Below are 15,010 nucleotides of genomic sequence, written 5' to 3'. Positions count from 1 at the left end.
AAAAGCTTGTCTGACTGGAGCCTTCATGGAGGCCTTCTCTGTACTTGGAGAAGGCATGTCCTGAATGCATTACTCGAATGATGCATTATTCATAACAACTGTGTTTACATCAATGAATATTCATGATGGAACTACAAGGCTAGAATGAGGGTGGAACTGAAAAACTGATTAAATGAGAAAAGTAGTCTAAGTGTGAGGATGACAGAATTAGTTCTCGTCTGTTCTTTAAAGTAGCCCGGTTTAATAACCTTTTTTCAAGAGAGGGGAAATAATTCACAATATGCCAATATGGCTTGGCTTTGAATATGGGAAATAGATTTTGCATCATGCCTACGCCTGCAACTACAAATTATGAGGTTACTTTTTTATTGGATCTGCTGATAATAGTTCCAATTAATAGATAATGGTTTAGCTAGTTGATTTGAGAGGCTGGAATAACAGAACAAATGTGAATTGTTTTATAGTTTTTGCAAAAAAAAATCTAAAACCATTAAATTGACAATCAAAATAAATATCAATTATTTGACTGTTTATTGACTAACTGTTTCTGGTAATCATGACAGTCTTGCAACATAAAGCATATCATAAAATTGCCTGTGATATGATACTGTTGCTACATTAGGTAAATGTACCTTGTGACTGTCAGAACACGGCGGACAAGGTATGAATATATTTTTTAATATGATTCGTATTACTAGGAATGCAATCTCGAACACCCGTAGGGCACGAGACATAAAGGTTGATTGTTATTATTAAAACATATGAAACTGCAGTTCCACTTAATCTTGTTTTAAATTGCATAAGTAGGTCTGTCACACCGGCATAAAACCCTTTACAGAAAATAATACAACATGGTTCGAGACAGTTATAACTGTTTAATCACTCTTATAGTAAGGACACCTTTAGAGCTTATTTTTTACTTTCATTAAACAGATGGGGCATGGCTTTGGCGGAGGACTCACTGTCTGAGTAACAATCTAGTTTTGGTTAAGTTTTGTATGTGATACACCTCTCATGGTGTTGTACTTTATATAGTCTATTTTGCATATTATATACCTCCTATTGTTTTACTTTATATGTACTGGTGTTGTGGTTTTGCTGCTGTAACAACTATTCTCTCTCATAAAAGGTTTTTCTTACCTTAAAAGGGAAAACCCCACAGTCTGTAGAGTTGCTACAACATACTGCTTCTTTAAAAACGCAGTAAAATGGCAAACTGAACTACACAAAGAAAGAAAAAAAGTGCCATCAAGCTGTGTCTTGCCCGGCCATGAAACCGGCAGAGTGAATAGTGAGTGCCTGTTATTATTGTGGCTTTCCGGAAGTGGGCCTCATACCCCTCCCTGTGCCTTGGGGGGATACATAGGTGCAATCTTTGTTTTCAGCACAGACACACTCGGTCAAAACTTCTGAAACAATGAGGGGCATAAAGTATAAGATTGGAAAAATCTCCAACTTTTGCTTTCATTAGCTTCACAATACTTATTATCCTTAATATTTAAAGCATGTGTATGTATTATAAAGGCCTATGCATCCACCAATCATAAACTGCCCCCTGTGAACTCTTCCCCCTCATTCTGTAGATTATCTGCTGTACCCTCATATGTACCTTTACGTTTCTCCCAAATAAAAGAAGGTAGACTTATTGTTCTTCCAAAAGCTTATTATAACCAGCTATGGAAGTGTTTTTATTTTTCTAAAAAGAAAATTGGCACCTCTTATCATACAAAGACACGACTCTTTCAAACTTCTCAGCCAACAGAGGTCAAAAGTTGTGGGAAAATAAATTAAATATTCTAATGAGATGTATTTACAGATAGCCTCCAAAATAACGTTACTCCCACTTCACGTGAAAGAGTGCACGGCCAAACTTCAAACAACATGCAACTTCAATTCTAGCAAAGCGAGAAACACTACAAAACAACACTGTTAACATCGATCAAAGTTCACTTGGATAATTGTTGTTGTTTTTTTTAGCTAATTAAAACTAAAGCTAAGTTAGCTGCTAATCGACTGGACCAAGTTAGAGGAGGTAGCCAGTTAGCCGTTGGGATGAAAACCTAGGTTTTAACAGACGATGCCAGATCTAACAAACACGTAAGTAAATATTGACATTAAGTGTTGTGTTGACATGCTTGTTATTGTGCCGCCTGCGCAGCATGAGCTCCAGTTCCTCGTCGGTCGAAGGGACATGCTTTAGTACGCTCTGGGGCTCCGGCAGGCCCGCATGAATAACACAACAGGCTGCACCGAGCACACAAAAGACTGAGGGCAAAAACTGCTTTAAAAAAAACAGAAAAAAAGGTCGAGCTCAACCACACCGAGCCGACACTGTGTATTCAACAACAACACAAAAACACATCTTCGATCCTTTTTTTAATTTATTCCCTCCACTTGAAAACAAACAGCCACTGAATCACTGAAGAAATGAATATGCAAACCTGGTTCAAAACCTCCCCATCAACACAAAGCCAAGCGTTAGCATCTGAGCTAACGTTCGCCTGCTAGCATCCTCCCATCAACACAAAGCCAAGCGTTAGCAACCGAGCTAACGTTAGCCTGCTAGCATCCTCATTTCCATCAGTTTGCGAGAGCAAAAAATGTCTAAATATGTCACACATGAAACCAGAGGCTCGTCGGCGATTACTAATAAAATATGCTAAATTGTATTTGTCGACAGAGGTATGAATATGTAGGGACGTTCGGTCGTCTAATCACACAAAGGGGGGAGGCATGTTTCCATGTAATTTTACCGTCGCACTGCTATAGCTCGTTTCCTCCTCTGTCAAATTACTGTGCGTTAAACTGCAATATATCTGAATATCTTCCTCATCTCTAAGTCCATCGGCATTTCATCTCCACTCCATTTATCAGTTCTCCACTATCACAGTTTGAATATGAGTATGAATATGTAAAATGCTGTAATCATTACCTGGTCCTGAACTCTCATCTTGACTCGCTGCTCCTCCGTCCGCCATTTTGAATATTTAACCCGAAATCCCAGCCCTGAGCCTACCAGCAACAGCGCCACACACACACACACACACACACACACACACACACACACACACACACACACACACACACACACACACACACACACACACACACACACACACACACACACACACACACACACACACACACACACAGTAATAGTATACACAGTATTCAGATATTTACTTGAGTAAAGTAAAATAGTAAAGAGTGCTTAGGCTACTAAGTTTACTTAAAAGTACTAATACCGTACACACTGTGAAAATACTGAATTGTACTTTACTGCATTGACAATAGTTTTTAAGTAGGAGTAATTAAGTTCGATAACAAAACATCTACTATAAGTATTTGGATTAAAAGTACTCATTGCAGAAAAACTGTTCTCTATTTAAATATGTTTAAATAATTTAAAGCAAAAACATTGAACCTTCACATTTAAAAGTGCTGCCAATACAATACCACTCATGATATGAATTAGTTAAATATAATGTTGGATGTTTAAACAAACATATTTGAAAAGTTGTTCCCAAGTATTGTGTCTAAATCTGAATTGTTTCCGATATAAAACTAAAAGAAGTTTAAAATGAAAACGCTAGGGTAAAGCACAAGTACCTCAAATGTGTACTTGAGTACAGTACTAGAGTAAATGTACGATAGTTACTTCAAACCACTGCACACAGATATACACACACACACACACACACACACACACACACACACACACACACACACACACACACACACACACACACTTGATCAGGAATATGTGCATGCTTGAGTGGAGCGTGTGTGGGGTGTTGTTCTCTGATGCTTATTTGCATACTTAAATAATCATCTAGCTCTTCTTGCATGGTGAATTTGCACTGAAAAGGTCATGGATGGGTGGATCTGAAATATTGAGCCAGCACACATGTAGCCTACTGTTTGTCTTTACAGAGATATGTATTCAGTGGACATCACATAGTGGTATGTTAAAGTCAGATATATTACTAAAGCCAGAAAAACAATATGAAAAATGTTTCTGCACAAAGTATCCCTAAATCTTTACGAGTGTCCTACTCACCATTATTTTCTTTTTTGTATCTACGATTCTACAGATGTAAGATTAACAAAGGAGTTATAAGCTAATTGTTACCAAAATGAAAGTATGCAAAATTACTCATGATGCACAACATTGACAGGATCTTTATTTGTGGCTTGAAATCAAGTTGTATATACTGAAGGCCTTTTTTAAAGCCAAAAAGAAAGCTCTTGAAGTGTGTATTTCTGCAACAAAAACCCTTATAATTTGTATGTGTGTTATTATCTTTATCTATGATTTTGACGATAACCTAATTGAATCCCAAAAAAAGCAGTATAAAAACTGACTTGAAATCAAGGTGCAACAGCAATTGTTTTTGGACAGTGATTTTGAAAGGTTATTTCCAAAAGGTGCTTAAATACAAAAAGCACAATGCAGTATATAATAATTGCTGTAGCCCAATCAAGGTAAAATATCTCCGTTTAATGAAAAATATGACTAAGGATTATATTGCATACACATAGGTGTCCAGCAACCAATTCATATTGTTAAACATCCACCCTGAAAAAGAAAAAAATTAATTAAACAAATAGTCAGACCTGTCCATGACCTCTCCTAGACTAGAAAAGGGAAATGTCACTTCTCCAATATGAAGGGATGTGAAGTGGGGACACATTTCCTTTTATCTCCGCCACTTCCTGCATATTGTCCAATAATCTGCACGGATATACCAAAATAACCCATTTCATTACATCCACTTCCTTTATTCACTCACCATGTGTGCAGGTTAATGAACAGGTCACAGGTGTTACGTACATTGTAAAGGCCTGCACCTTTGTTTTGTTTTAGCCCTTTTATTGCAAATCACACATTTAAGAAGAAGTTATCCAGCGACTGGGATGTGAATTTTTTTTAGTTTTATATATATATATAAACGATGCATGTAATATCTGTTACAAACTGAATAATAAATAAAAATAAATGTCACTATAAGATTTGTTTCATGCAGCTACAGTACACTTTTTTATTATTCATTAACTGCTGATACATCATGCATGCTTCATAGACAAGGTTATAATTGTTGATGAATATGATAATGAATTAAATAAAAAAATACAAAATGAACAATATTAATTCAATGTTCTTTCCTCTGCTTAAAACTACATAGTGTGTTATAAACCAGTCATACTTTTTATAATTGCATAACGGGTTTTGTTGTGCACACATCACATTGTAAAGAAAGACTGCATTTTTGTCAGATTTAAAGTTGGTAATGCAACACAGTATTTGGAAATCCATCTGTAAATAAGCTGCACAACCATGCAAAGACTGTATTTACAGAAAAGTTAACAGACTTGATCCTTGATATTGATTACACAACCACATGAGGCTTGATTCATTTTGTTTGTGACCTTTTTATTTAAAAAGAAAGAAACCCAAGAAAATTCAACAGAAATCGTTCACATACAAAAACATAAAACCATTTTCTATTGATTTATAAAAAAGGAAGTCAATTGGGGACTGTCTCTTGGCTTGATTTTACTGCCGGCCCACGTTCACTGTATGTTACCTGATTTGGGCTACTTAACTACCTGCACATTTACACCCATCGACAACGAAATAAAGAACTGTGCTTCTCACATACAGTATATATTCATTAATGCAAAAGTCCAAAACATAAATATTAAAATTGCACACAGAAATCCTGTTGCCAGTCTACAGTGAAGTTTTCATGCCAGTGTACTTAATGGGAGGCCATAGGGTACACACACAGCGCTCAGAGGGGTTAATAGGGGCGCGACTGATAACGTTTTCCCTGGGGCATTCAAAAGGTTAATCCTCAATGCTCAGCTCGGGAGTCTGCTAATGAATTTTTACACCATGCTGAATTGATTGAAAAGAAAATGGTACCTGAAACAGTACAGGACAAATAGATAACATATATATCTAAACCTGCACCACTGTAAATTAAGTATGATTACATTTTTTAATTAATAAGTGTGGTCTTTTGATTGACTAACCAAGAGGTTTGCTGTATAAATATCTATATTTTTGCACATCCTGCATGACATATTGAACATATTTTATAATATGTTGAAAGTGCCTTCATTATATTTTTTCTGTAACGTTCTTGACATTGTACTTTATAAATATTAATACCATCATTGTATGCATCAAACACTGAGGCGTATTCCTCCTAAGTGGAAAAGTATTTGGCAATAACCCTTATTCTGAATATAGTGATGCAACTTAAAAGCCAATAACAAATGTGTTTTGTTGGAAGTTTCTATACTTGGTTAAAAGTAACCAAGAACATTTACTTAAACATTGTGGCTTTAGTTGCTATGATGTGATGTGTGATATGTTACCCTTCCTCATACCCCACCCTGTGAACCTTTGCACATTCTTTTCACAAGTTTGCATATTTCTTCCACCACAACGAGTTCTACCATTTTTGTATTCAGATATACTGTACAAATGTTTTCACACAAATTTGTCAGGTTTTCATTGTAATTTGTTGATAGTGTTCTAAGTATGCACCAATACACCAAGGCACCTTGCAATAAATCTGATTCTGATTAACGAAAAAGTCTGGTTGTACTCCATTGATAAAAAGTTAACGGCTGTTTAATAACATCTGTGGATTTTTGATACGGTTTATGATTTTATGGAAATAACTTTTTTGTATTACCCCTATTTTAACAGTCTTTGAGTTTAACACTTGCAACATCGTGTTCGGTGCAACACTGCCACCTGCAGGTCAGACTGAGAACAACAGCACCACACTACACTAACTATTGACAGTCCAATGAATTTTCGAGTAACGATCATTGATATGATCAGTTGAATTATATATTTAGAATTGTTTTGTTTTGAAATTATTTATTTACTTATTTAGTATGACATTCAATGATTCCTTAAAGCATTTTCTTTACTCCCAAAAACTTACTATTGACAACGACTTCTATCTATCTATCTATCTATCTATCTATCTATCTATCTATCTATCTATCTATCTATCTATCTATCTATCTATCTATCTATCTATCTATCTATCTATCTATCTATCTATCTATCTATCTATTTATCTATCTATTTATCTATCTATCTATCTATCTATCTATCTATCTAGTCCCCTCAGAATCCCATACATCTCTAACAGTCAGATTTATTTAAGAGGTTAGCAGGTCAATGATTGGCCCTCTGGAGACATGTGACCTGCAGGTGTTCACTCATTACCTGGAAAACTCCACTTCTCTGCGCCTTGGAGTTCACTGTGAAGGTTAGGCGGGCTCTTGCTCTTGGACTGAAGGCATCAGTTTCTGAATTTCTACTTGTTGGATATTTTTATCCTCTTTCAGAAATGATTACGGAAAAGGGTCTTGGATGGCGAAAGCTTTTTCTGATACTCACAGGTAGGATTAATGCTGTTATTCTTTCTCTTTTCTATAAACCTCTGCCACACCTTATGGTATTATCACCCGTGTTAATCATTAATCCAACTTCTTGCTTTACTCAACGGGAGGAAGCAGAGTGTGTGTTTACCTTAAAAGGTGTTAAAACCATACATCTAATTTGCCTTGAGGAAACATATTGTATATAATATTTGGTAAAATAAACATGAAGCTTATTTTTTATGTTAAATCATAGCATGCCAATTTTTCTTTACGAAATCAGCAAAAGCACCCAAAGGAGGCGGAAGTACTCATATCTTTCAATTGTGTAATAATGGAAATATTACATTGTAAAATACGCTTTAACGAGTAACAGTATTGCATTAATACTCTTTTTTTAATTCAAGCACAAAACATATAAGTATCAAAATACACTTAGGGATACACATTTCTGAATAATGTAAGTATATTATATTTCCGAATTATAATTAGTAAAGCATTAATGTGTATTTTAGTGTGCAGTTGCTAAAGGTAAGGCTAATTTGAATTACATTATATAGGCTGCTGCTGGGAACCTTAACCTTTAATACATCATAATGCATTTATTTTATTTATTTAAACTTGTAAACCAACTTTGAAACTTTTAAAAACGTTTAAAATAGCCTAATGTAGTGACGGCAAAATAATTTGTCCAAAAGATCTAGTGTTGAAGAACTATATAGTTAAGATTCAACTTTTATTGTCATTGCACAGAGTACAAGTACTAGGACAACGAAATGCGGTCTCTGCATTTGACCCATCCTAGTGTTAGGAGCAGTGGGCTGCCATTATGTACGGCGCCCGGGGAGCAGTGTAGGTAACCAGTGTCTTGCTCAGGGACACCACGGTGGCACTAGGTCTTTTCGGGGACTTGAACTGGTGGTCTTCCAGTTCCCAGGCCAACCCCCTATGGACTTCGCCACCACCGCCCTGTACCAAGTACAATGGGAATACTCACGTACAAGTACCTCAAAAGTGTACAAACACTAGATTAAATGTATTTAATTACATTACACACTGTAAAAACATATCTGTCATGATGCATTTCTTTTTGTTTCAGTAATTCCCTGCTGCAGGAGTTTGCGAGTTTCTATTCCACAGAAAGAATATGAGGCAGCAAGTGGAGCAGAAATTACCATGTCCTGCTCCTTCACACCCGCCCGACCAGTCACTGATACACTCATCATCACATGGAAAGCATCCCCTCAAACCCTCGGAGAAGCAATGGTGAGAGGCATGCAAAAAACAATGAATTATTAATTAAAACATGTGTGGTGAGGTATACTAAAGGGCAACTCTACATTGCACAATACAGATCAGATTACTCTCCATGATTAATGCTACATAGTATATGTGAACACTCAGCCTGTGAACACACAGCTTTATCTCTCGGCTTGGGCTGTGAGAGTAAAAAATGATATCAGAAAATGAAACTGGGGGCCTGGAGTGTGAAACACGTGAGTGTTTACAAGACAGGGTGTGTCTGCATTTGAGCTGCATTATGGGAAGTCAAGGATCCAGCACTTTTGGAGTCCTCTGGTACAACATGTTAGTGTGATGGTATACATTGCTGGAGTACTACTTTAATAAACACCATCAGTAACTTATCCACTTTTTATCCATCTTATTGTGTACCTTACACATTTTCAGAAATCTACACACACTGGGTTGACTTTTAAAATAGACATTTGTAATGTGTTCATATCAAGGCTGGGACAGTGTCTTACTTAAGGCTGGAAATAGTGAACTGTAGTTAAAAACTGTTTCTATAAGGAGCAGACCTCTGTGTTGATTGGTTGCGATACAGGAAATGTTCAAAATTAAAAGCATACAGGTCCCTCCTTATCTGTTCATGGCGGTTATGACCTTTGTCCTCTGAATACAAAGTAAAGATTGCCTTTTGCACATAAAGCTTGGCTTCCCTAACGGCTGGCTACAGCAGGAGATGGAAACAAGGAAATGTGCTCAACTTGATATTACTCTGTGTTCCGTATCATAGTCACAATAAATTGAACATAGAAAATGTTGTCAAAGAAAAAGCAAAACTGAAGCAGATGGCTGATATTAAAAAGTCTAAATCTTGCCAAATATATTAGTCTAATATCTAGTATATGAGACCTAATAACTCAACAATGCAGTGAGATATCGGCTCCTGTTTTTAGACAATGCATCTTAAGTATCTTGTTAAGTCAAAGACTCTCTTATTTTGAGTTGGATTTCAGATGAAACAAGTTTTTTTGCTATTTGTAAAAGATGGATCATCCTGTTTAAAGAAATAAATCCTACTTGATTTTAGAAAACACTTTTTTATTGGAAAATCACCAAATAACATCAGAAAAAAGAAAGAATTTGAGCATTCCTGGTTTATTTTGTAACACAACATTTCCTGATCCTGGTCAAATATAGTTCAAAATACGGCCAACAAGATAATTAAAAGATCTAATTCATACAAATATCCCCTCTTATTTCTTTAGGCAGATTGTTTTACCTGATTGCAGGCGAAAACACTTGTTTTTATTATTATTTGAATTGATTTTGGAGCAGCATTTTTTCCAGTGTAATTTTCTGGTTAATTTACCCAATTGATCTTTTTGCTGTAAAATTATGAAAAATTATGACAATTTGTACAAAGTCTCTTCACATGAACTGTTATTATTGAGTCTTGAGTCAAATTCTTCTATCTTTTAAAATTATGCCAGGGTGAAACGTGGCATCACATGCAGCCTTTTCAAGCCATTTAAATATAATATTATACTCACATGTTTGTGTTTTTTTTCTCTAGGAATCGGTCGCCACCTACTATTTGAACCAACCGGTTGACATTGCACCTGACTATGAAGGCCGGGCCTTTATGGAGGTTGACCAACAAGTGAGCACACTGCGCCTAACAAAGCTGACCGTGCAGGACAGCCGCACGTACCAGTGCAGTGTCATGATCCCCAAAGATGACGAGGGAACAACCGCCGACATCACTTCCCTTTTGGTCCTGGGTAAGAATTAATCTGACATGATTTAAGCCCTTTTAACTGCCTGTGGGAATATGTTTTCAGTCTCTATGATATTCCATGAAATCAATTCTGCTTTTAGAGTTCTGCATCATGACATTTTTATGTTAAACTCTGTGCTTTTCGTCCAGTGCCTCCCTCGCAGCCGATCTGCAGGATTCAGGGAGAAGCATCGTACTTTCACAACATCAGCCTCACCTGCATGTCTGAGGAGGGATCACCACAACCTGCATATGAGTGGAAAACATTCAGTGTCAAAAACATTCCCAGATCATTTCCAGCTAAGACAACAGAAAGTATGCAATTTACTATCCATGTGTTATTTTGAGATCACACATTTTTTACACAGCTGCTGGAGGGCCCACCACAGTACTCTGCTTACACTGCTAGGTCATTATTGTTGTATTATAATATACATTTAGAGCAATAACCTTGTTTTCAGGCTTTAATGTGATTATAACTTATTATACACTGCTGAATATATTGTATTGATATATATTGTAGTACACTGTGCACGTTCGTAGATGAACTTCTCTATGTTTATATATTTTTATTTTACTTTATAACATTTGCATTAATAATCTTCTTTCATTTAATTTAATTTAAATTTATATTTAATTGAACTTTTACTTTATTTTAACTGTATTTATTATTTATTTTTATTTTTATCGTTATTTATTTTTAAATGGAACAACTATTAGGAAATCCAAGGTGATTCAGATTTGCATTCTGATCAAATCAAATCGTTAAGCCTTATGTTTTCATTATTTTGCAGAGAATGGAGTTCTTTCTCTCTTCAATATTTCGATGGAGACATCTGGTTTCTTTATTTGCACATCAACAAATCAAATTGGTTCTTCCTCCTGCAACTTGACTTTGGCTGTGACGCCTGGTAAGTGTTTTACAATGATTTACCTTCTGATCTTATCCCTGGACTAAGTGTAGTGTGAACACCTCTTCTCTTTCCTTCTTTCTCCTCAGGCAGCATGAACATTGGGTCCACTGCAGGTATAATTGTAGGAGTCCTCGCAGGCGTTTTGTTGCTTGGGATTGTCGTATATTGTTGCTGCAAGAAAAAGGGCAAACAGGAGGAGTACGCTGAAGGGTATGTTTGATATATCCTGTGTTTCTGCCGCTGTAAACATCACATTTATGTTATTGTTTTCTTAGTATCGAATGCCTCATTCCTACTGCAAGGTTCCCGATTTACGCAATACTTTGAGTGTACCACTACTTCTTTATTTAGTTTTTTCCACAATGTATATTAACCACTTGAGTTTAGGGGAGATTATTTTCTGATAGCTAAATCTGCATCACATTGTAAGTGTTAGTGCACTTTTATAATTGAAGTGTACTGCATAGTGTACAGTCGCTTTTAATGGTATCTTTGGATTTCTGAAAAGTGCGGCTTTGTGACGATGTCTTTCTAGAGGTTCCTTGACCAATCAGTCGTCTGCAGTGATTTAACTCCAACATCAAATATCTGTTTCCAGCTTGGAACCTCAATCAAGCTTGTATCCAAACCTGGGTAGTTTATTCAGCTCAGCCTTTTTCGCTGATTTAAGACGTATCTTCTCCAAGAAAAAGTATTTTGGCGCCTAAATGACGCGACGGGCTATAACAGGGGTGTATTACCAGCATTTGGCCATTACAGAAATTTGATTCAATGGCTGGCGCTCTTTCAGGGGGGCTTAGGTGCTATCCACAAATTGGGCTAATGGAGAACCAACTGAGCAGGGTTGGGAAAAGCCATGCTGTACAGTTTAGACCAAAGGGATCTTTATAGATGCAACAATTTAATTATTCAACCTAGCTTTCTTTTGTGTATTCTGTTTCTGTTTGGCTGTTAGTTCCCCCGGAGAGGCGGCATTTTATGACAGAGATGCTCCTGAAGCTGGAGAGCAGTACTTCGATGACAAGTCAAAGGGGGACATAAAGCAGGTCAAGCAGCATGAAGAGAAAAACCTTCCTGAGAGCTACTACAGCATAGGAGCTGCTAAAAAGTTAGAGGATGATCAACAGAGTTATTATAGCAGTCAAGAAAAGCAGGCAGGCAAGGGAAGTGATGTTGACTCTCGGCATTACCAGGAGGACCAGCATGATCGCCATCGTGGAAGTCGAGATCGCCTTGATGATGAACACGATCGTAACAGTGGCCGTCGTGATCGTATTGAAGATGAACGTAGCCACTACAGTGGAAGCCTTGGTCGGCAAGATGACGGGCGTGATCGTTCTGGTGGAAGTCGGGATCGCCTTGATGATCAACGTGATCGCTCCGTTGGTAGTCGGGATCGCCTTGATGAAAATCGTGATCGTTACAAAGGCAGTCAGGATCGCCTTGACGATCAACGCGATCGTTACAGAGGCAGTCAGGATCGCCTTGACGATCAACGCGATCGTTACAGAGGCAGTCAGGATCGCCTTGACGATCAACGCGATCGTTACAGAGGCAGTCAGGATCGCCTTGACGATCAACGCGATCGTTACAGAGGCAGTCAAGATCGCCTTGACGAACATCGCGATCGTTACGGAGGTAGTCGTGATCGTCTTGATGACCGATCCGATCGTCATGGTGGAAGCCGCGATCGCCTTGATAACACCGATGATCGAAACGGAAGCCGGTATTAATAACCTCGCGTTACTGAATATTCTTTCAATGCGCTCAAACATTTTTTTATTGGGTGATTAACTATTTCATTGGGTTAATGGATTGGCTTAGCGCTTGGTCTCGTCATAAAGACACAGCTAAATGAATTGGTGCATTCTTGCAAAAAACTAAAAGTTCGTAAAGCTTAAACTCAAATAGCCTTGGTAACCAACCACATTCAAATGATGGATGTCCCTAAAATAAGGCTTTTACAAGAAACAAAAGAGTTGTTCATTGGGGATGTATAAAGATAATTGTATACAGTGTTGGAGGAGGTGCCATGTTTATACCTTTAAGAGATGCTGAGTGGAGAATGAAAACAAAATGGCCTGACGCAGCGCACACACGGTTTCGTTGCGTTGACGCTTGCCGGTTGGCATGTCTGGCGCTTGGGGTTAACGCGACCAACAACCAATCACATTAATCTCCCACCCCGGACACACATACACACACGGTTTGATTGGCTAGCGCTTGTACTGGCATATTGCATACGCGGGATTTGATTGGCTGGCGCTTCCATTGATGCTTGAAAAGTTGAATTTTCTCAACTTTCACCACGAGCAACGGAGCCAAAGCGAAGCAACGGAACCACAATGCAGTGGGTCAACGCAACGGAACCGTGTGGACGGGCCGTGACTCGAGAGAAAATTCCAGATCTGGGCCCATAGTGTGTTTTCATTAAACCCTGCCTCCAATCCACAGCGTCAGGGAGGGTCTTTGCTCAGTCAAATTAATAGACAGGTTGAATAACTCTGCTGATTCAAAGATGCCCCTTTTCAATGTAAGTCAATGGGAAAAACTATTTTTGGGCCTTATGGCGTCACGGACTTACACAGAAGTTGTAGTACTTCCATTTGGCCACTACGTAATCTTCCACGCCCGGCGCACTTCCTGGGAGCTTGGCTGTTTCGCTGGACGCGGTGTATTAAACGTCCCCGGTGTTAACAAGTGAACAAAGGGGGCATTTCTTCTAAGTTAATTAATGCCTATATCACTTAGACCAGAGTCCCCAACACTGTTCATTTGTGTTTAATTTTTAAGTCTTTAGGTTGTTCAACCATGGTAAGGCATCCAATACGCACGTGCAATTGTTTCACCATTAAAAGTAAACCGGTAACACATATAGTGGAGAACACGTGTTGTTGTGTTTACCAGAAGTTCCCAAAAGGGCAACACTTTTAACTTGTAGTAGCTTAGGCTATATTTGAGATGATGAATGATTTTAATGGAGTCCTTATCAAGAACTTTTCAGGACACAATGTTAAACATGTTTGATTATCTACCAATTATTGGGCCTTTAATCAGTTGTATACCAAAATCCTTTTTAGCATCGATATTGTTTGTTTGTTTGTTTGTGTTTTTTTATAAAAACTGGCCAAGTGCCAAAATCTCATTGAATGTAAATTGGTCATTGAACTACCCCCAATCATGAATACAATAAAAGTTCAAATAATCAGGCCACCATTGTTTTAGTAATTGTTTCAGGCTGCCAATTCAAATGTGTACATTATTTTTGTCTGATTAAACTGTCATTTATGAAAACTGGCTGATTTAGTGCCTCAGTTGCATTTAACATGAACATATGTGTGAAGAACTTCTTTATAGCATGTCGTTTATTCTATTGCATTTTTTTTATTGTGAGTTTGTTGAATTGAAGTTCACTTAAAGAGACGATTTGTGTGTTTTTTAATGTTTTTATGTGTACATGTTGAATGTAAACGCTTTTTTTGTGAGTGTGTCATGAAGCTAAATCAAATGGAGTTTAATAAAGAAAGTGGGTCAAATGTTTCAGTTTTTTTGTGTGCAGTAAAATTCCTGAAATCTCTCAGCAATGTCTGACCTGATTACTCATGGAGCTGCCCCCCTCCTTCCTCCACCTCTACACCCGGCAGACCTCACTACCCTG

The 15,010-nt window shown here is 37.6% G+C and overlaps 1 protein-coding gene across 1 annotated transcript; it reads left to right on the top strand.

Moving 5' to 3' along the window:
• Nucleotides 1–7,268: 7,268 nt before the first annotated feature.
• On the top strand, nucleotides 7,269–14,888 carry LOC134867772 (cell surface A33 antigen-like). The gene is made up of 7 exons (XM_063888580.1): nucleotides 7,269–7,434; nucleotides 8,513–8,679; nucleotides 10,235–10,442; nucleotides 10,589–10,753; nucleotides 11,233–11,349; nucleotides 11,439–11,562; nucleotides 12,308–14,888. The coding sequence occupies exons 1-7, from the start codon at nucleotides 7,383–7,385 to the stop codon at nucleotides 13,083–13,085; spliced, it is 1,611 nt and encodes a 536-aa protein (XP_063744650.1). The 5' UTR covers nucleotides 7,269–7,382; the 3' UTR covers nucleotides 13,086–14,888.
• Nucleotides 14,889–15,010: the final 122 nt, after the last annotated feature.

This window comes from Eleginops maclovinus, chromosome 7, assembly GCF_036324505.1.
Source record: "Eleginops maclovinus isolate JMC-PN-2008 ecotype Puerto Natales chromosome 7, JC_Emac_rtc_rv5, whole genome shotgun sequence".
In the NCBI taxonomy this organism is placed as follows: Eukaryota; Metazoa; Chordata; class Actinopteri; order Perciformes; family Eleginopidae; genus Eleginops; species Eleginops maclovinus.
This window is presented reverse-complemented; position numbering and strand designations above follow the sequence as displayed.